This window comes from Aptenodytes patagonicus, chromosome 6, assembly GCF_965638725.1.
Source record: "Aptenodytes patagonicus chromosome 6, bAptPat1.pri.cur, whole genome shotgun sequence".
Lineage (NCBI taxonomy): Eukaryota > Metazoa > Chordata > Aves > Sphenisciformes > Spheniscidae > Aptenodytes > Aptenodytes patagonicus.
In genome coordinates, this window is record NC_134954.1 from 5,481,294 (window position 1) to 5,504,321 (window position 23,028).

The window sequence follows — 23,028 nt, forward strand, 5'->3', positions numbered from 1 at the left end:
GGAGGCCTCGGTTGCACCGCCGGGGCCTCGTCCTGCCCCGGCTGCGCAGCCACCTGGTCCGGCAATCAGCTCCCCACGCCGGGCCTCCCTGCCGCTCCAGCTGCCTGGATGACAAAAGCCGAGCCGAGGGGCTTGAAGAGGCACCGCCACGTCTGACACAGCCGCCGCGGCCTGAGGGCGCGCCAGCCCTTTAGCCGTGACGGGAGGCCGCCGCGCCGCCGGCCCGCAGCGCCTAAGCCGCCCTTCCCGCCCGAGGAGGGGCGCATGCGCTCGGGCGCTGTTTGGGGGTTGCTATGGTAGCGGGCCGAAGCCCGGGGCCGGCGGCGGAGGAGGAGGATGAGGCTGAGGCGGCTGCTGCTGCGCTACTACCCGCCGGGTGCGAAGCGGAGCGGGGAAGCCGGGCCGGTTCCCTGCCCTGTCAGGGGGCTGTGCCGGCACGGCGGGGCTGGGGCCGCGCGCGGGGACCGCCGCTGGGCGTGTGGCGGGCGCCTCCGTGAGGGAGGCGCGGGGTGTGTGTGTGTGTGGGGGGGTGTCCTGTAATGGAGGTCTTCCTCACCTCCGTCATGGGCCAGGGCAGGAGTAAGCGGGTGGATCGCGCACCTGCCGCTGGGTTGACTTCACGTGCGGGTATTTTGGCACTGCGGTTGCTTGAGAGACTTCCAGCTGGAAGCAGCTCATCGCCGATGGGAGCTGTAATTAATGACTTACCATTGTGAAATCAAGGCGGTCTCATTTGCATCGCAGTAAGGAGTTTAAAAAGTCAAAAGTGGCAGTAGTCGGCACCAAAAAGCATATATGTGTTATCAAAAGGCCTGTTCAGTAATAAGTTGCCAGATTGCTTATTTTTCCTTCCTTTGTTTTGTGACTTTTCTGAGCAGAACCATGTTTTGAAAGGCTATTTCTGCTAAGCGGTCTTCATCATTTATTATGAACTCAGTCAGGAGACTTAATGAATTTTCACAAGTGAAACAGGATGGAGATGGCCAGGATGGCCAGATCTCAGGAAGTGAGATCTTTCTTTCAAATTAAATATTTTTCTTACAGACTTGGTAAAATGCAAAATGACATAAAAATTCATCTAAATTATCCTTTCCCACAGAAAACCAAGGAGCAGCAGAACTCTTTAACAACTGTTTCAAAACAGGAAGCAATGTGGTTAAACATTTTAATACTTCAGCTCAGTAGAAGGCGCAGAGGTGCCAGAGCATACCTAGAAATGGAAAGTGTGTTATGATTTTCTATACGTTACTGCACACAGCCTTTGCAAACACCGAAATAAATATAACAGGTTTTGTAAAACATGTTTTCCAGGCTTCTTGGAACACCAAACTACAGCAAGTATCTTCAGGACAGCTTCTTTGAAAATAGAGCGGATGAAATAATGCAAAAAGTTGTCGGGGGAAAAAAAGCTTGTTCATTTCCAGAATAGAAAATGGCTCATAAATAATAATGTTTAATATCTTTTATCATATAAACACATCAGAGTTGTTCATCACACCATTAACTCTCAGCAAGAACAGCCAACCTCCTTCTAGTTTCAAGAACTGGAAGTAGGTCTGCTGAAGTCAGTGGAGCAATAAAAGTGGAAGCATTGCAGTCTACAGTGTGTGTTATAAAATCCCTGACATCTAATTAAGACCTTTTTATCACTTTTTTTTTAAAGGAATTATTCTGGAATATGTACAAGGTGGTGAGCCAAAGACCAGATCTATAGATCTACTTAATCTTAGACCTGAGTAAGTATGATATTATTTCAGATAACAGCACTCTGCTGTTTTATAGCATGGTCGGATACAACTCTGTTTGATTGTTTTAAACATAATTGAGGTCAGCTATGTCTTTGTTCACTAAAACACACACAGAAAAGAAAATGACGCAGTCAAATCATTATCCTACTATTTTAAACAGAGAATCTTGCATTCCAGCTGATTATTACCATCATGTTTTTCTGTTCAGAGGTGAAGCCTCTTTTTGCTTATAGAGTTATGATTATCAAGATGCCTGTACAAAGCCAGCAGAAATATACAGTGCTTAACGTTGTAATGAATGACAGCTAGTTCTTAGGTCCTGTAATAGTATTTCTGGTCTTCAGAACATTTTCAAAAAGTGGGTCTAAGTCAGCCCCCAGTTACACTGGTTTAAATGACCTCTGTTGAAATCACTGAAAATAACAACTAGACATCAGTTCAGATCTCTCCTGTTAATTAATTAATCCTCATAACAACCATAGGTAAGATGGTGTAAGACAGACAAGTAAGTGATTCCCTCCCATATGTTTGCGTGGAGAAACTAAGTATCTGCTTCTGTTGCAAGTAATGGAAGTTTTCCGGTTTCTTCTGTTGCAAACCTAATTGTACTTGGGTCCTTTGAAAGAACAAGTAAGAGTGTGTAATCTGATTTTCCAGTCTCCTACAGATGATGAAAGCAATTGCAGGAGCTTGATATATCTAAAAATCAGGGATTGGCCAAACTGAAGAATAAAAAATACAATGTATTTCAAACTCTAGTTTAGATTTATGTTTGATAGGATATATTTAGGTAAGATAGAAAGCAGAGGTCACTTCATGTGGAAGCAAGTGAGACTTGCTATGTGGAGGACAATCCTCAATCACATCTGGCTTTGGTTTTCAGACAGTTGGAAGACACCAGTCTGAAACTCTCTTATGTCTTCCTTGTGAAGAATAGGACAAATGTGTTGTAATGAGAATGTTGACTTGACAAGTTACTATGCTGAATTAGCTTTAATACTGCTACATGTAGTTTATACACCAGTGCTTGACAGGTTATTTGACTAGCTATTTTGTGCATTCAGTGACAGAATATAATGGTATGTCACAGAATCAGAGACTCATCTAGGTTGGAAGGGACATCTTGAGACCATCTAAAGCAGGGTCAGCTAGAGCAGGTTGACCAGGACCATGTGTAGTTGGGTTCTGAGTATCTCCCAGATGGAGACTCCACAACCTCTCTGTGAAACCTATTTTGGTGTTTGACCACCCTCACAGCAAAAAAGTGTATTTTTGTGATCAGATTGAATTTACTTTGGTTTTGGTTTTTTTTTTTTTTCATTTGTAGACCTTGATGCTTGTCCTCTCAGTGGGCAGTACTGAGAAAAGTCTGGCTCCCTCTACTTCATTTCCTCTCATCAGTTATTTGTACACATAAAAAATATGGAAGACTTCACGAATTTGCATGTCATATCTAGTGGATTTTTTCACAGAACTTTTTGGCTGGCATCAAACACCATGGAAAGATTATCAGGATTTATGGAGCTCTCAAAGTATTTCTTTGGCTTTCCTTCAGCTGATGTCTTCCTTTAGACACACAAAAGAAAAAATTAAAAGAAAGCTGAGAGCCTTAATATGGTTTTGGTCATAGTAGTCAGCCTACATGCTCTACTCAGCCAGCTCTGGTAGGAAGAGCTACAGAAAGAGGAAAAAAATGCCATCATTAAATAAAGCTACCAAAATTCATGGAGTTTATTAGGCAGAAAGGCATGAAGTGGTATGATTGTCTTAATATCGACATTGATATGGAAGAGCTCTTGCATGTGGGCCAAAGTTAGTATGTAAGCTGCATATGCAAGATGAAAAATCCAAATGTATAAATTATTTATTTTTGTATACCTGGAAACATCCAGCTCAGTACTCTGGATAAAACCTAACGAGTCACTTTATGAAAGAAATATGTTGTCTGGTATTACTTAACAGGCGTATAAACACTGAGAGGATGCTAAATTATGGGGTTGTTAGTGGCTCCCATTTAGAGGACTGTTACAGAAAATCCCCTTTAGACTGCAATAATTTACATACTAACAGAAATGCTAGGTTTTCTTGCTAGAACCGGTTTTAGGTGTATGCTGGTGCTTTGACTACCGGGTATTGTCAACCCTCAGTTTCTCATGGATGGCCAGTAATCAGACTGTGGACCGTGTTTTGGAAGTTATTATCATAACTGAGAGTTATAGGAACAGGCGTAGATTTGTGAAGCCACAGACAGAGATAATTTTAACACTTTCCATATATAATTTGTCTTGTTGCTACTTCATGGGCAATTCATTGGGAATTTATGAAATTCCACTTTAATTTAGATATTTATTCCAAACCTATCAGTTTTGGATATACGTCTCATGTCTGACCCTCTGTGGAAACCCTTTGAAAAGGTAAAGTTCTTGCTAAGCTAAAATTTTTAAAAGTTATATTTTACTGAACAACTTTAGTAAGAGAGGAAAGGAAGTATAGAAACCAAGAAAGATTTATCCATATTTCTTTAAGCCGTTACAGAATGAGATAAGCGCATATCATTGAATTGTTTACTTCAGTTTCTCTGCAAGCAAATAATATTCTTGCTTTTATAATCATAATTATTGCCAGAGGATGAAATATGGTGGGTTTGGGTTTTGGGTTTTTTTTGTTGTTTTTTTTTCTCACAATTAGCACAGATGCCGTAGCCTTAGTAGAAGAAATTCAAAAAGGAGAACCTCTCATCACAGCTTCGTGCAAGGAACATGTCATACATTTAGTACGAAGATTGCAAGAGAAGCTAGGGGGAAAAGAGGATCACAAGTTCTATCTTTTTAAGGTCAGAGGCATCTTTAAAATAATTTGGGGGATTTTGGGGGGTTTCAGTTGTGATGCTGTGAGTATGTTTCTACTGCTGCATATTGTGCCTGAGAGCAAAATTTGGATTTTATGACCAATTTCTTGGCTCCTTTCAATCACCTCTGCACTGTTTAGAGCGAGTGAGTCTGGCCTGGTTATGTCTGCCAGGAATTCCCCCAAATGGCTGGAAGGTATAACCGTTCCTAGACACTGTTTACACAGACTTATATACAAGGGTGTGTTTTGGATGGAGAGAAATAATTCTCTTATTTGTCAGATAAGACTCTGTGGAACAGCAACACCCATAGTTATGTTTAAACAAAACCTGTAAATAGACCCCAAGTAAATTAGCTGCTGGGAAAGGCCCAAAATGTTTTCATACCCTTGTCTACTTGTTCTTCATTTTGTGAAAATTGTGTTTATTTTAGGTATTCTGCTACATACAGTAATATTGGTTGTCATTACTTTCTGCCATTATTATGTTTGAAAATTGATAGTTTGATCTTCAGCTTACAGACAGCACCGTCTAAATTTATTTTAAATGAGTAAGATTTTTAAGAACAATTATTCGAGAGACCTTTCAGGACTACAAATCCAGGATTCAGTCTATCAGAAGAGAATAGGTTTAATTGTGTTTAATTGTGGAAATAAAAATAAAATTGCTTCCAGAAATTGCATGTTGCAATCTGAAATAATTAAGTGATGTATCTTTATTGTGTCAGCAGATGGCAATGTGTAGCTGTTAAAAATTGCTGGTCAGTGCTATGTTATTGATTGTTGCCTTAAATTTAGGGAGAAAATGGAGAAGTTTTGTGGTGGTTGGTTTGGCTAAAAAAAACCCTTACATGTTGCTAGATGTAACTTGGGTTCTTTCAACCAACAGTACACATCTGGGTGGATTTTGCAAAGATCTGTGTATTTAACCTTGAAAACAGAGCTATGTAATAAGGCATCTTAAATTTAAAAAGTTTCTGTTCTGTTTTAAGGTATGCTCTCAACTGAGATAATGCCTTGCTTATCACGAGCTTTTAAAATTGTTTGTTCATCACAGAGACTGACAAATCATCAAATGCTTGTCCAAATTTCAGTGTAAATAACGTATTTGTTCTTTGTTGGGTATAGTGCCATGTTTGAGCTTCCGTGTTTGGAAACACTAGAAGCAGGCAAATCCAATCAGTGCCAGCTTATTTCCTTCACTCAAGAGTAGTTAGAAGTGTGTGAAAAGAACTTGTTTTATAACATTTCAGTTCCATTTAATGCTTGTAAATGAAACATGAGTACCAGGTGCTTCTGAGATACTAACAAAATAAAGGAGGTGGGTGGGAGTGAGAATTTTTTCTTCCAAACAATGTTCCATGTGTTTGCATTGTTTGGAAATGATTTTTTTTTTCCTGTTGCACTGGAGCATAATCTTAAATGAGTGTATAAACTCATCTTTTTGTTATTTCCAGTAATTGTGGTGCTGATGTTGTGTTAGGCATCCTGCAGAGAAACAAGTTTTTGTACCAATTTCTCAGGTTTTAAACTATTACATAGCAATGGTATGCTGTAGTGATTTGCAGATTTTTATCATAGGGACTGCTGTAGCAGATTTTGCAGAACTGAGGTACATTTTTTTAATGTTGCCTTAGGGTTTGATTATTGTATCATTTGCACAAGCAATTCTTGCTGGCTTAGTTCTGTGGATAAAGCAACTGCAGCACTGGGCATTGGAAGAACAGAATTAGTCCATTTCAGATCTGAAATTGAACATAAACCCATCTCATTTTCCTCCTTTTATTTTATAATTGTTACATATGTTTGTTGTACAGAGCTGCCTGCATGGAGCCCTAAAAATGTCATGGATCAAATTTCCATAAATTTCCATAATTACCATTATCATATGCAGATTTTTGTGTACTGTGGCTGTTTTAAAACAAGCAAAATATTTTTATCATTTCCACATCTCGATTGCCCATTCCCACTGCTGTAGCTGGAAGTACAACTTGTCTTACTTTCTGTAGAGAACAGAAACTGCTGTTTCTCTAACATAAAATACCCTCTCTCTCTCTCAGTCCTTCACATGACCATTGTTATTTCTCTTCCATTTTGATCAGTCCCTACTCTTCTGAGTAGAAGATCTCTTAGCTCCTTTCATTTTCCTTTTGGAGAGAGGCAGCTGAGAAAGCTAGAGATAAGAACAAAAAGTGGAAGCTCTGGTAATATGTCAGTGATTAAATGGCATTGTTCATAAATAATTTTTTCTTCATTCTTACACTAAAGAGAAGACCTAGTGGACCACTGCTGTATTATTCACATCCCTTTACTTCACTGTCAGCAATTGGTGTGATTTCCCAGGTTATGGTTTTATTATGTTTTAGACTCAAGCAGAAGCCAGCTTGTAATAGATGAAAGTTGTTCGAATGCAAACTCTGTTATACAGTAGCCACCTTATTCAAACACAAACCAGATTCTATATTTTTTGGTCATTTTCAAAGTATCATGGCACGCTGACTTTCATTGGCAGTATCTGAAACCAATTTCACCTGTGTTTGATAAACCTTAATATGTATTATTACGGGTATGAGATAATTTACATGAAACATATATACCGTCTGATTGAAGGGCCTTAGAAGCAATGTTAGAAAAACAGTGACCTCCATAACCTAGACAATACAGGCAGACATCAAATTTGAAATTCCCTCTTTGAATTTTGTCTCGATAAGTATCTTTGTTATGGTTCTGCGTGCCTTTTTTGTCATGACCTCATAGGACGTAGATGTAGCTTATTTCTGTTCTTCCTGGTTTTAAAAACAAAATCATGTACTAGCTGAAAGCATCCCATAACCTAAAAGACTCAAAATACTCAGTTCAGCTGGATCTCTTGGTTCACTATATAAGGCTTCATATTAGTTGGGATTTCTTTTATCAGTGACCTCACCAGGCATGGTCTCCTCACTCATTTGTTTTTGCACTTTCAGCTCTGGTCCAGGGTTACTTTGCTGGTCTCATAGAAGGTGGAGAAAAAGCAAACATGGGGGAAAAGACAGTTCATTCAAGTAAAATATAAATTTGAAATCAATACTATGTAATATCTGCAGTGATAACCTGCTGAGACATGGGGGATTTTTTAGTTAGGGATTAATGTATACAGCTGTAACTGCTAATCTGACAGGAGAAGGAGAAAATATTAACCTATCGAATATTTTGAGCAATTTTTTTTTTTTTTAATTGCATTAAATGTTGTTTTCTTCTCCCTCCCCCGCTTCTATTTCAGGTACTTAGAGCACATATATTGCCACTGACTAATGTAGCATTTAACAAATCTGGTTCCCGGTAAGTTGGTTTCAAAGGCAAAATACATAATCACTAATTGAAGTTTTGTATTTGTAAATGAAATTCTGAGGGAATTTCAGTGCTCTTATCTTGCTGCAAAAAGAATTCAGCTGTGCTGCTTATAACCAGCTTTAAGCTTGATTGGGGATTAGATTTCAGGCCTCTGTGGGAGAACCGATGGGAGATGCAAAAAAGTAGCGGGTGAGATTCAATTTATGTAATTTTTTGCTTCCAAGGTGATAGTTTGTTGACAATTACCATATTTCAGAAAGAAGCACCTTTATGGCAATAAAGTGAATATTACTAAAAGCTAAATGAGTCTTTGACGTAAATTAATTTGGGACTTTCACTGTAGTGGAATTTCATGTTAATTGATTTCACTGTGGGCATATGCCTAATCATTTTTTCCTTCATGTCTTGAAAGCAGCAGCTTGCTTTTTAGTTGAAATACATTAAAGATTAGAAACAAGGTTTTTTTAATGAGTAATATTAAAAAAAAAAAAAAGAAAAGGAACCTCTATAGTCATTAATCTACATTTTTGAAAGACAGAAGAGATTTAGGGTCTGAGACAGTGCTAACTAAATCTGTGGAAATAACTCCTTTGACTATGCACCAGGACGAGCAAGATATTTACCGTATTCAGAAATTAATTTCTCTTTGCTTTAGCTTTATCACTGGAAGCTATGACAGAACCTGCAAAGTATGGGATACTGCATCAGGAGAAGAGCTACGTACGCTGGAGGGACACGGAAATGTTGTCTATGCAATAGCTTTCAATAATCCCTATGGGTAACTATATTTTCTCTGAGATACACCATAATTGCTTATCACGTTATTTTACAAATACAGAACTGTTACTTAAATTTTAACATAGAATAGGCTATCTCAAATTGAAAGAATTCAAATTCTGAATTTGTAAAGTTCAACTATAGCTAATCACCATGGGATGACAGTGTATAATATTTGTATAAGAGATACATTCAAGTATGTTTTCTGCTATAATTTTTTAAAATGAAATTTAGAAATTTGAAGCATAAATTCCATTAGGTAGTCAGTGTCTTGAAAAATACATATATGAGTCAGTTTAATATATTGAGACACAGATTTATTTCAATAATATCTCTATGATCAGATTGTGTTCTGAATGTTAATCATTCTTTACTGCCTCCAGGTAATTGTATATGATGTGAGATAAGTACCTATGACAGCTTGTGTTGCTTCAGTTAAGGAGAAAGAACACTGTCATAACAAAAGTGGATTTCTCCATTTGGTATTACACATTCATCATTATTTAGGACATGATTTAGAAGCGTCAGAGCTGTTGAGTAATTTTTATAAAATCCACAGGGTGCCGCTGTATGAATGTCAAATATGAATCGGTGCATGTTCTGTTTTCTGCAATAACTGTTTGCCCGAGGTTAGAATTGCACCTGTTAGGCAAGGGGAATTACATGTTAGCTACTGAAGTTTCATTGTCATTTGCTTCCTGAGGAAGCTGTTGTGTGTAAGTAAACCATTTTGCCTTTCTGCAAAATAGGAGAAATTAATTCCTATTTTTGCATTGAATCACATTACTTCTTTCACTGTCAGGTGTCCTATTTATCAGTTAAGCAATACACAGTTAACATCAGGAAATAAATGTTAAAGACTTGTTCTTATGCTGTTTGGAGCATCATCATTTCCTTCTAAATGAGAAGACTTTATCCAACCTAAAACCCACTATATCAATGTCTTATATTCTGATATTATTCTTTACTTTAAAAAAGCAATTAATGAAACTCTTTTATATACTTTGAAGAAACTAACGTATGACAAAAATCTGTGCAAAGATCAATAACTAGACTGTAACATAAAAGTGAAAAGCAACATACAGCGAGCGAAAATCTGAGGAGAACCTTAAGCTACTTTTAATTTAAAAGTTCAGTAAAAAAAGAACTTTTTATTTTTTTTCTGCTAATCTTTAGGTTTCAATACAGTGTCCCTTGCTACATTTTCTGGGCACCTCACTTCAGTCTTGTTACAGTTGGTCACAACGCTTCCACTGACTTCAGTGGGAGTCGAGTTTGGCCTCTGAAATATCAGTAAACTACTTATAAAAAGAGTTTATAACTGTTGATAAACAAACATGCTATCTGCTGAAATGACATAACTTTTAAATACATCTGGAAGTACAGCAGATAACCTTATCCCTAATGTAGGTTAGTCATCAGTTATGAACACTTCTGTGCTAATAGATAGGCACAGTGGCTGTTTTAGAAACTGATTATGTCTGCTAATTTTTTCCCATAACATAAATTCTGTTTGTGAAATCCTGCTCCAGGATGTTGTAGTGCAGCAAAATGCACCAAAATGCATGCAAGCTTCAACGACTGGGTATTATTTCTGAGAGTTCTATTGTCTTTGAAGTCAGAAGTTTTTTTCTAAATAAAAATGACAGGATTTTTTCCATTTAGTGACAAGATTGCCACTGGATCTTTTGATAAAACCTGCAAACTGTGGAGTATGGAAACAGGAAAATGTTATCATACTTTCAGAGGACATAGTGCAGAAATAGTGAGTACTGATGGACGTTTCTTGTTCCTTTATGCTTCCACACACCATCATTGATGGCTGTGGGTTCCAAGTCCCTGTGAGCTGACATTGGAAGGGGCAGCTATTCTGCTGCATCTATTCACACATTCAGACATTGTGAACATTTCTGCACTGCAAGAAAAGATAGCCTGACAGTTCTTAAGAAATAGAATAAAACATTGTATACAGTTTGAAAAGATATTTTTAGTTTGTTCCAATTTCTCGTTTGCTAAAGGTTAAAACATTTTTGAAAAATACCATAACAATCAGAATTTTCAATTTATTGCACATATTTATTCCTTGATTTATTTATATATCCCATTTTTTCCTAGATATCTTGCATTGCCTCTCATATTTGCAGCACTAAATACACAAGAACATTGTTGCTTGTATTGTTGTCTTTCACGCTGAGATCTGTACTTCATGTGCAGGACCAACTGGAGCCATAGAAGAATGAATTTCTGAAATTTTAAGTGTGTTAACTGGGAATGCGTGGGATGCTGAAATGTCAAAGATATATGAGATGAAAACAGTTCAAGCTTAAAAATGGTTGGTTTCCTTTCCAATGCACTAGGAGCCCTATTAGCAATAGCAAATATCTTGATGCACAGTATTCTGATTTAAAAGATCAGGGCAAATCCACTGAAACTCTTAATTTCAATGCAGAATATATTTTTTAACAAAAATAGCTATACAATCATTATTCAATAAAGCATTTCTGGAAATTGTTTCCGAAAACAATTGGAATTTAATTCGTGGATTGTGAGGCCTATAACTAATGTGAGAAAATGGTGGTTTACCTTGGTGGAAGGTGAGGTTGGTTTCAGTGGATAGTGGTTGATTTCTCTGGATACTTTGAAACAGTTATTCCCTTACCGTGGAGAACATGTTTGCTTATTGAGGTAGGCTGCAGTGATTTTGCTTCCACAAATCAGTTAGCTAAATATTTAAAGGCCTCTCAATTTCTTCTGACTTCTGCAGCGGTTAGATCAGACCCAGACCCAAAGTGTTATGAGTTATGCTAGCAAGTAATTAGTAGAAGATAATAGCCAGCAGAAAATGATGTGTTTCTCTGAATGAGACCTGTTTCTGAAAGGCCATTATTGCACATGATACATTGCTGGCAAGGGCATGTCCATAGTTATTCCATATTTAAAAAAAAAAAAAAAAAGTAAAAAAAAAAAAAGGACATAGTGAAAATGCACCAGTGACATGAGCTACTGTTTTCCTTTTTACATGGTACCTCCTATTCTTTATTAGCAGAACAATCCTATTGAATAATTACAGAGAATGGGAAGATGACTACATGATTATTTTAACGTGAAAAATGAATTAAGGAAGTTGTTGAGCTTTTGTTCTTGCTTTTTCACAAATAAATATTATGTTGTGGGAATGCCCTTGGCAAATGGCCTAGATAATGACATCTGTTAAGATAAGAGTGTGAGTGTACAGGGTGTGTTTGTGGGTACACAAAACTGTCTGGAGGGTCTTTGCCCCAAATTGATCAAGTTAAAGAGGAAGCCTACCAAATGATAGTGTTAGGGAGTACTGCCAGTCGGATTGAACAGTAACTGGAGAATCTCAAAGAGAATTTTGAAATAAAGAAGTAGAAAAGCCCGAAAAGAAGTATAAAAGAATCAAGACAATTTATAACAGGGTGGGGGAGACGTTAATCTGGAAGCAGCAGTTGTCAAAACCTGCTCTGGTGCTTCCAAAAGTCACCCTGGGCATCACGATCTCTGCCTAGACCGGAGAGCATTGCCTTCCTCTTAGAGACACCATGAGGAGTCTGCATCCGGCTAGTGGATTGTCAGTATGGGCTTCAAGAAAAAGGCCCCCTTGTCCCCCCCTCGTAAGATGTGCACGTGTGAATTTGGAAGCCTTCTCTCTGGTGTGTGGATCCGCAGATTGTAGGAAGTGGCATGGGTTCAACTAAAGCTAGAGCACTCATGTCTTCTAGGGGAGGTGTGGGCAAGTAGAGGAACACATACTCCTAGGAAAAGGGGTGCACTTGTAGCCCACTCATCTTGTGAGAGGGCATGAGTGTGCATGCAAGAGTGTGAAAGTGGGTGCGTGATTAAAACACCTTGGAATTATAGGCAGAGGTTTAGGAATTTGTAGCTCTTTATTAAGATTGCATAAGTTTATCTATTGTATTACAGATACTGACACTGAATATATAGTTCTCTGTGCTGTTAATAAATTAACAAACTGTTTCAGTCTTGGTTTTGATTAAAACTTTGTGAACTAAATAGTTTCTCCCTGTGACACCAAATGAAGCACCTAAATAGTGAATTTTAATCCAGGCTCAGAAAACAATACAGGAAATCTGCCAGTAAGTCTTTTTAATGCATTGCCATTGCAAAGCAGCCAATTAGTCCATTTGATTCGAGTAGTCATCCAGAGCTATGTGATAAGGATTTGTTGCTCTTCCAGTGAACTGTTGGAAGAACTCTGCAATTTTTCTGTATGCCATAAAATATTAACTCAGACTTTTGTCTTGCTTAAAAATATTAACCCTGACCCATTGTTTTTGAGAAAATGTATATAAATACTCTCCTTTCCCACTTTTTCCATCCAACATTTCTTGCTACAGGTATGTTTATCATTTAACCTTCAGAGCACGTTGGTGGCAACTGGAAGCATGGATACCACTGCCAAATTATGGGATATAGAGAAAGGAGAAGAAATAGTCACTTTAAGTGTATGTTTGCCTTCCTTATGTTTTTAAAGGTGTTCCTTGCTTTCTTAGTTTTCTAACGGAGATAAATAACAGTATAACCGTTAGAACAGTTTCAAAACTTGCAGTTTCTGTTACCAGGTGGGTCCCACAGTGACTGCAGCTACAAAACAGATTAAGAAAACTTGAAGGGAATGATAAAGCTATGGTGTTTTATAGGAAGTCCTATTTATCAAAAGACAGATTTTCTCCTTTCAGTGACATTACTGCCATAGATCAGAATGCCTTCCATTGCTCATTAAAACATATCGCTCTACCATAAATCGTGGCCTCCTCTGCATTAACGTAAAGTAACTCTGAGAACATTAATGTCAGACATTACATCTGTATGGATCTTCTTCCTGTAAACATCAGCAGAGGAAAGCCATCCAATTACCTCTACATTGTGATGTCTCTTTGCTCTCCGTGCCTTGCTGGGATTCCACAGGTTCAGCTTGGCCTGTGCTGTTTCAATGCATTTCTCTCACATAAATCCTAAATAACAGGTAGTGCATAAGCTTCCTTTGGTGTATGTGGCCTATAGAGTGAGGAAGGCATTTTCTCCTCCTTGACTTTCTCTTCCTCAGAGCCCTGAGCAGAGCAAAGAGCAGTGGAATGTGTGAACCTTTAGCTTATGAGTATGCTCACATTCATTTTTCCAAGCCCCTCCACCAACACCAATGACAAGCTGTACTGTAGTTTACTGTAAATGAATCATCTGATTTCAGTATGTATTGGTGAACAAATGTGATTCTGTTTAAATCAAATATGGAAAATATGCACTGATGACATCACTGGACAATTGCTCACCGCTTAAGTGATGTGCCTGATTTTTTGCCGTTGTTGGGATATTGACTATTCCACCGTCCAGTAGATCTTTCTGTCAAAATTGTGATATACCGGACAAGAGAGTAAATAATACATTGAAGGGTTATAGAAGGATTACGCTGCTGAAAAAAAGCTTCATATTGAACTACGTTAATGGAAAAGTCATAATTTGCTTTCTCATACTCCTTTTTTAAACTTCTCTCAGGGGCACTCAGCAGAAATTATTGCGTTGTCTTTCAACACCACTGGAGATAGGATTATCACTGGCTCCTTTGACCATACAGTAGCAGTGTGGGATGTTGGCACTGGCAGGTACTAAAGCACTAACAAATATCATTTTACATTTCGTGTTTTAATGACAAATGAAAGAGGCAATGTTGAGCTACAAATTACAGTCCTTGTATTTTTGCTTCGTTTAGAGTATGCGTTCCTTCATCTTATCATCTGTTACTCCTGTTCCCTTTGTTCTTCTGAAAAGGAATGCTGCTCACGAAATGCTTTTGTATATGTTTTTTGTTCTAAATTTCCATCTTATTAGCATTGAGGAGACAGACAGAATGGACGGGTCCTGTGTTTGTTGCCGATGAATTCTCCAAACAGGAAAATGTTTATCAGCATGGAAACTCATGGTTTGGAAGGTGTCTAGAATTTCTAGATGGAACAGACTGTTTAAGTAGAAAGAAAGTATATGTTATGTCACAGAAAATTAGTCTGGTCACATTGTCTTTATAAACCATAGAGGGTCTGTTTTCCTTCTTACAGTCCTTTATGTCAGTATAAGTTTATAAAGAGGAGAAAATTTGGCCCCTCTGACTGCAGAGACCAAAATGTCTTGATTATGATGCCAAGAAAAAATAATGTAGTAGCTAGATATGAACTTGTTGTATTATCCTGACAAATCCACTTGTTTTTTCAACTGGAAACTCAGTATAAGTAGAATAATAAAATGATTGCCCTGATTACTGACAAAGTAATTTATGAAGATAACGATTCTATTATGTTTTCAGAGGTCATGTCTTTTTTCTTTTTGTGAGAGCAAGGGCAGTATCTCTGAAATTTATATATAAAAAGAAAGTGTGTGTATACTGATGTCTTGGGGTAATAAACAATGTGTATACCTTCAAAATGAGAGTAATCACATGATTTAAAAATTAATGTATGCATAGTACATCATTTAAGGCTTGATCCTGTAAGCTTTGAGCTTATTCAACACCAGCAGTTTAATGTTTGGCATATAAATACTTAGGAGGCACTCATTTAGCAAATTGACCTTTGGATTCAACTTCATTCAGCCTGGTGTTCTTGCAAATATTTTTTTTTGAAAACAGCTGCTTCTTCCAGTTTCTTGTCTGAGCCTGCAGTGAAGTCACTGTCTTGGGATTTTCATGTTGCATTCTTCTTTTCTAAGAAATGAATGTGGACTTCACATCAGGGTCAATACCAGGAAGTGGAATATGAAGGAGAAAATTCTTATTTAAACACTGGCAGCTCTGGTAATTAGCTAGTGGGCAATATAATTGTGCCAGGGCCAACATTCAGCCTTTTAGATGGCAGTTGGGGATGTATACATTTACTAATAATGAAAAGTTGCAGTCAGAAAGACTGCGAGCAAATCATACTCTTCTGTATACAGGTTCAGGTAGATTTGCAAAAATCTTGTAGGTGAGGTTGTGTGTGCCCGTCTTTCACCATATGAAATACACGAGAAACACTGCTTTCCAAATTTGAGTTTGAACTTGAAGTTTCTTTTAATTTTGCTGTCTGCCTCTGATGAGTGCCTGTGTTCCTCGGTTTTATTCTGGGTAGGTATCCAGAATTGTCCTGAGGGAAGTTGATGTAGGGACAAGACATCTCAAGAAGGTTCAAGATTTTCTTCATAAAATGTTAACATTTAAAACAAACAAACAAACAAACAAAAGGGACGCATGCTTTTGTAGTACAGGTCTGTAGTTCACCAGTGATTTCCCAATGGCAGATACAGTCAGCTATAGTTCAGCTGAAGGTGTCTTCAGAGCTTCGTTTGACAAATCAACAGCCCGTACCTGAAGTCAGGAGTGCTGGACACCAGGATGCTGAGGGAGAGACAGTTTCTTCTTATTTGCAATTACGGTGCAAATATTAGAGCATCCATATATTAAATTTCACTGGAAACTGAAGGCTAAAGAAGTATTATCATGACTGAAGATGATTTTTTTTTGATTTTTTTTTCTAATATAATTTAAATGGAAAATTTTTATGGCATTTCACAAGCCTGTTTTCTGGGTTCTTTCTAATTGTGTATCTGATAGATTGTGGTTTCTGTGAGATGTTCCACATGTTGCTATTTATTCTGCTTATTGATTGGACATTTACGTTGAAGCTTGAAGCCTGGACTGCCTTTTCAAAATTTGGAAATTAAAGCTTTTAAATTTTACATTAAAACTTTTTTCATTATTAGGTATTTTGGGTACTAGGTATTACAATAACAGCAGTCTTCATGGCCAAATAACATGTTCACAAAATCAGGAAGTTTTCCACTGTTGTTTTCTGCTTGTTGATTTCTGTTTTTACTGTAAAAAGGTCTACACAATTACAACAGTGCAGGCCTCACATTGTTAGAAAGTAAAAGGAGTAATTCTATAAAATAACATGAGTATAATCAAGTTTTTGTTATCATAAACAAATAGAAAATTCAATTGCTCAGGAGATTTGCTTTGCTGTTCATTTAGCACATATATTAATTTAGCTACCCTTATGTATCTTATGCAATGAATAAAAACATTTCAGTTACTTAAACTCATTTAGTTGTTTTTCTAGTCATTAGTTTATCCATCAGTTAAAGCAGTTTTCTATTAATGATACAGTGATATTAGCATTGTGATAATAATGCAATTTACTAATCCTTTGATATATATATATCAATTAATCTTTTTTAGGGTTCATTGCTTTATAGGCCATTAATTCCTTGGAAGCAATAATGGCTAATTGTACCCCCTCTATTCAGCTGAAGCTGAAGAATTTAATGGAACTAATATTGTCAGCCTTTGTGCAGCAAGAAGTTTAGGATTAATGAGGATTAGAAATCATATTTCGCTTTGGCCGTCATTTGCCTGTTACTTGGGAACATGCTAACATTAAGTACCTGATTAAGTTCCATTTGATCTTCAGTGGATTTTATAAAAGGTTTAGTTTATACGGAGTTTTAAAGATGTACTGTTCACAGTTCGTTGGAGTAGAATAATGGGAGAGTAATGTGGAAATACTTGCTGTATGTGCTTTGTATGTAGATGAATACAAGAAATCTGTCTCTGGCACTAGAAAGTCATCACATTTCACTAGAAATACATTCACTAAAATATTTTTGAAAGAGAAGGGAGGACTTTTCCATTTTATTCCTTACTGCCTCTTTGTGTCAACGATAAAAAATGGAATTGATGTAGTACTAGAATCCTAAATGAGCTGTACCACTCCATTTAATTGCTTTAATGGATAAAATGGTGAAGACTTGACACCTTAACTATACCATTTTATAAACTTACTTATAATTTATATGCGTATATCAAAACACACACTAAAACTGTAAATTCTCTTTTTTTGTAGGATGTTACATACTTTAATAGGTCACCGAGGAGAGATTAGCAGTGCACAGTTCAACTGGGACTGTTCTCTTATCGTCACTGGATCAATGGACAAAACATGCATGGTAAGAACGTTGAGTATGTACTGAATACAGCTACTTGATATATGAAAATACATCTTTTGTAAATGGAGGAGCATTATTTTAAGCTGGTACATGTAATTCGTTAAAGAATTTACAACTAAATGTAAAACCTGTAAGTTTATTCATTTCAGTGAAGTCCAGTTAAATAACAATATATATATTTTAAGGCTCGTTTAATCAATACACTGAAATAAAAAATATGTAGGACTTCATTGAACTGACAAAACAGTGACTCTTTATTGATTTATATCCAGGTTTCATGTTAATACCTTCAGTCAGACATCAGAAAGGGTCTATACATGTTGCTTTATGGGTCAACTAGATATCTATCAAGTAAATTAGTCAAAATAAGCAAAATAATTACCCTTCTTTATCTATGCAGCTGTGGAATGCTATAACTGGGACGCATATAGCAACTTTAACAGGTCACAGTGATGAAATATTGGATGTCTGCTTTGATTATGCTGGCCAGCGTATTGCAACTGCCTCCGCTGATGGTAAGTGAAGTAACTGGGACTGCTATAAGAATTGCAGTAGTAGCATAAAACAACTTTTTCCTTTGGTTTTGCTTTGAATGTAGCTTGGTGAAAGTGGAGTATCATGACTCGAAACTATAGATCAAGCAGTGTTTTTTGCATTATAGAAAGTTTGGCATTAAACTTAAGAAGTTTTCCCCAGTGAAAATTTTCTTTTTTTTCAAGCTTTAATCAACTCAATATGTCTTTCCCCTTTAACTTCAAACTTGTAGGGAAATAGTTCACTTATGGCTGGAAATGCATTTATAAATGCTTAGGTAAGTAGCTTTTGAGTGAAATTTGATTTGGGTGGCTCAAATTTAGGCTTAAATGCAAAAGGTACTTGGAATTTTAATGTTGGATTTGCTACTAGGTTTTCCAAACGCACAGCAAGAGAATACACAATAAAGAGGTACTGAAAGAAGCAATTTTGTTTTGTTATTGGTATGCAGCAGTTTTGCATGCTTTTTTTTTTTTCCCTAGGAAACGCAATAAATAGTTTTTTGCATTCACCTGCACAGTGTTATATTATAGCGCATAATGACAATACCGTATTATTTTTACATACGTAGGTGTTTTGATTTGCACTTTCAGAAACAGGATACCAGACTAGATGGGGGGCACTATTTGGATCTGATTTGCTGTAAAAAGTTTCCTGAAATGTAATCAATAGCTTATTAAATATAATTAATAGCTTATTAAATAGAACAAATATCTGAAATATAATGAAAGCTTTCTGAATATATTGTACATGCATTCTGAAATTTCAGACTTCAGTAGTCCATGTTCTATGTGGACGTTTGTATTCATATTTTAGAAGTTTTCCAGCAGAAACTATTAAGAAGTCAACCTTTTCCAACCAGATTACAGATCCTTTCTGACATACTTTATCCTTGGAGGAAACTGTGTTCAGATTGTCTTCTATTTCTTTTGAAATCAAACCTGAGGATGAGGCCCTTCCGACCCTATTAAAATGTTCTTATATGAAATGCATGCTTAAGCATAACAATCACAAATGGCTCCTAATCTACCACAACAGGATCAGCAAGAGTCTATAATGCAGAAACAAAAAAGTGCATTGCGAAGCTAGAAGGGCATGGAGGTGAAATTTCAAAGGTAAGTTGTTTGTGATTTGCACCTTTTCTTATTTGATTACGTGTGACATCCAATCCACCAGTTATTCCATGACACAGGAATACTGTTAAAGAAGGTGGTGGTAAAATTATTAATATTTAAGGTTGAGAGGTCTGGCTAAGAAGTTATCTTTCCTAAAAGCACATTCCTTTCAACTAAAAGCTATCAGTCAATGATTGTTTCCAAGTCCCCACTTCTGAGCTAAGATAATACTGGGTGTGCCACTCCTATAGGCTCCTCCAAGAGCCATCTCTCCATATTGCCATGTTATTTACTATTTGATTCCTTAGAATCGTGGCGGTTAGCAAGCTACTTAAGAAGTCCATCCCTCCCAGGGATGGATACCTGGCTTAGTTAACATTGAAATGATTGTTTTTCCTTACCTCTTTCCTTTTTCTGAAACTGTATATAGGTTGGGTCTCCACAATCACTTGGCAGAGAACAGGGGAGCAGAGAGGGAGATGCTGTCCGAATGTTCTCTCACTATGATCATAGTTCATAGAGCTTCTGTCTGACCTGTCCTAAATTGTACTTGTGTTATTACGCCCTTGGAGTCCCCAGGTTCTCTGACAGAATAAGCACAAGTTTTTTAGTCTCTTGATGACATCTTAAGGCTACTGCCTCTGAGGCTTTTACCATCACCCTTATTCCTTGCTTCTACCAGCCCTGCTCCTCTTTACTCTTCATTTCTCTGCACACCTGATTTATGGAACGGAACAGAAAAAACATATTTCTGGGACAAAATACATAGAGAGTCTTATTTTCAAAAGTGCATAAGGGAAGTATATATATACTTGGAAGTATAAAGCTTGTTTCAAAAATCCCTTGGTCATGAGGAATGTGCTCATGTACTTTGCTGGAAGTCTTGTCTGTACTTTGCTGGAAGTCTTGTCTGGTTCAATTTTGAATGCCGAGGTTCAGTTCCAAATACACTTAGTTACTTCCAAAATTGTACGTATTTTTCAAGCTTTGTTATTTAATGCTTGCAACTTTTCATTATTCTTTCAAATGGATAGTTTTCACTAGCTTCCAGGCTAGTATGCTAAGTCTGTGCTGCTTTTGTTTGATGTATTTTGTAATTGAAATATTAATATTTTGAAACTAGGATGGTTCTTGGTGAACACAACCCACGTGCTTTCATTGTATTGATTTGGCTATTACTCCGCTGAGAGAATGTTAGGTTCAGAAGGGCTAATCTTTCCTCACTTAATATACTCAGTGCAATATTTCACACTCAGTGTAGATGCACTGAGGCATGCGGTCTGAATACACGCTGACATGTGGGTGGGTTAGGGACAGCTTCCATCAGGGTCCTTAGTGCTGGCGTGATTCCTTTGCTGGAAGTGAGAAGCTGCTCATCCGGGAGCATGTTGAAAAGCCAGTCTATTTCTGCAGATGTTCTGTGTAGCTGTGATCGCTGGGGGAGTTTATCGCCTGGAAATGTGATTTCTGGGGAACAGGCATTTTGCCCTCAGTAATTAAGCAATTTTGCATTATATACTAAACCTGGTATTGTCCGGTTAGTGCTATAAAAATAGATCTGATAATCTGGAAACGCATGCAAGTTTGGCAATGAATGTCTAACAAATATGAACACATACTAAAAAATGAGTTGCCTTCAGTGGAAGTTTTGATGTTATAGAGCCGTATGTTATTTAATGTAGAACTCTAAAATATGTATAAATTTTACATTGGAATGATGATAACATTTAAATAAAGTCATTACAGTTGTAGAGCAATTGTGATTTTGGAGGATAACGTTCTGAAGTCTTGATCCTATAGTAAGGTCATTGTATATAGACCTTTGTACATACACAAAGTTTTCAGGCACAGAAGTTTGCCAGGGTGACTCTAGTGGAATACTATCCTGAATTTTAGCTGAAAAACTGAATGCAAGAGTTGCTGGTTTCTGTTTTCACTTTTTAATCACTAGATGTGCTTCTTTTTCTAGGCATATTGACTTGCTAAGTAATACAACTCTTTTCTATATTTTTTTAAAGATATGTTTCAACCCTAAAGGCAATCGTGTCCTAACAGCCAGCTCTGATAAAACAGCTCGACTCTGGGATGCTGCTACTGGAGACTGCCTTCAGATATTAGAGGGTCACACTGATGAGATATTCTCCTGCGCTTTCAATTACAAAGGCGATATAATCATTACAGGTAACTAATATATTCCAGTTTTTTTTTTTCTTTTTTTGAGACACATTTTAAATCTTGTTATGGTAAAAAAAAATTTAGAGTCCGAAAAGCGTCCTGGGGCCATATCCCAAATGCAGGTACCAGCAGTGACTTAAAATACAATCAAAAAAAGCTAGAAACTCACTTTGGAACTGAGGCTTAAGTGAATACGGCCATGAACAAATTCATATAAAGGCATGGGCATACACCCTAGCATCTGTCCTATGGGCATGTACTAGCCCCAGACCAGTGACTAAGCCATTTTCTCACAACGTATTGCAGTGAGGGAGGTCTGGACGAGCAAAATGCAAAGCTTTTTAGATGGGAACACACCTTTTGTGTATTTGGCACTGCATTCTGTCACGTCAGGCAAAAAATCACGGGAGTGGGAAACGTGAACAGAGTATTTGTGATCGCTTCGATCTTTTGAGTGAACTGCCAAAATGTGGGATGCAGGATGATCTCAGCTAAAAATATTGCTGTAGGTCCTGCTGTCTCTTCCTAGTCACGGACAGAAAAATATTTCTCTGGCTCCTCGGCATTCCAGGTAGATTTTTGATGTAGGTGCTAACAAAAATGGGTAAGTTGTGCAATACAGCTAAATGATTGCCTCACGATGTGTTTTTATTACTAGGGAGCAAGGATAACACCTGTAGAATATGGCAGTGACTGAAGACAAGGAAAGACCCAGTTTGTTATATGCCTACTTCATGAGTTTCATAGTCAATAAACTCAATCTTTCAGATCTGTTTCCTTTTACCCTCTTTGTTCAGCTTCAGCTTTGCTGAAGTAGAGAAGTTACCTAGATTTTGATAGGTTTGACTTTGCTGATGTCTGGTAGATATGGAATCATAGAATCACAAGATAGGAGAAGTTGGAAAGGACCTCTCGAGATCGCCTAGTACAACACCCCTGCTCAAAGCAGTGTCGACTAAGCAGGCTGCCCAGGACCACGTCCAGCCGGTTTTGAATATCTCCAAGGATGGAGACTCCACAGTTTCTCTGGGCAACCTGCTCAGTGTTCGATCACTCTCACAGTGAAAAACAGTTTGTTTTTTTCTTATTTTTAAATGGAATGTTTTCTTGTATTTCAATTTGTGTATGTTGGCTCTTCACTGGATACTGCTGAGAAGAGTCTGGCTCTGTTACCTCAGTCACCTGAGAGAAATCGTGTTTAGTGTGAATGAATCCAGTAGCATGGCCCCATTTCTTTGCATGTCATTTTTTCCTTGTAACCCTTTTAATAAAAAATAGCATTATGATACTCTCAAGTGTGAAAGGGGTGTTGTTATGCACCTGCTTTGAGTACTTTTGTATTAATTTTTTTTGTTGTGTAATAAAGTATTGAGTTAAAATGCCAGTTTCGCTACTTGTAATGCAGTGCCCCACTTGACATTTCTGGGGAAAACCAGCAACCATTTGTGAACTGCATTGCTATTAACTACTGCATGCATGCTGTAGTT

General features: G+C 37.4%; 1 protein-coding gene across 1 annotated transcript; it reads left to right on the forward strand.

Moving 5' to 3' along the window:
* Positions 1–324: 324 nt before the first annotated feature.
* On the forward strand, positions 325–22,914 carry DAW1 (dynein assembly factor with WD repeats 1). Its single transcript, XM_076340626.1, has 13 exons — positions 325–376; positions 1,664–1,736; positions 4,437–4,581; positions 7,858–7,916; positions 8,584–8,706; positions 10,371–10,470; positions 13,085–13,192; positions 14,241–14,347; positions 17,615–17,717; positions 18,118–18,232; positions 19,290–19,366; positions 21,385–21,547; positions 22,200–22,914. The coding sequence occupies exons 1-13, from the start codon at positions 337–339 to the stop codon at positions 22,232–22,234; spliced, it is 1,248 nt and encodes a 415-aa protein (XP_076196741.1). The 5' UTR covers positions 325–336; the 3' UTR covers positions 22,235–22,914.
* The last annotated feature ends 114 nt before the right edge of the window (positions 22,915–23,028 follow it).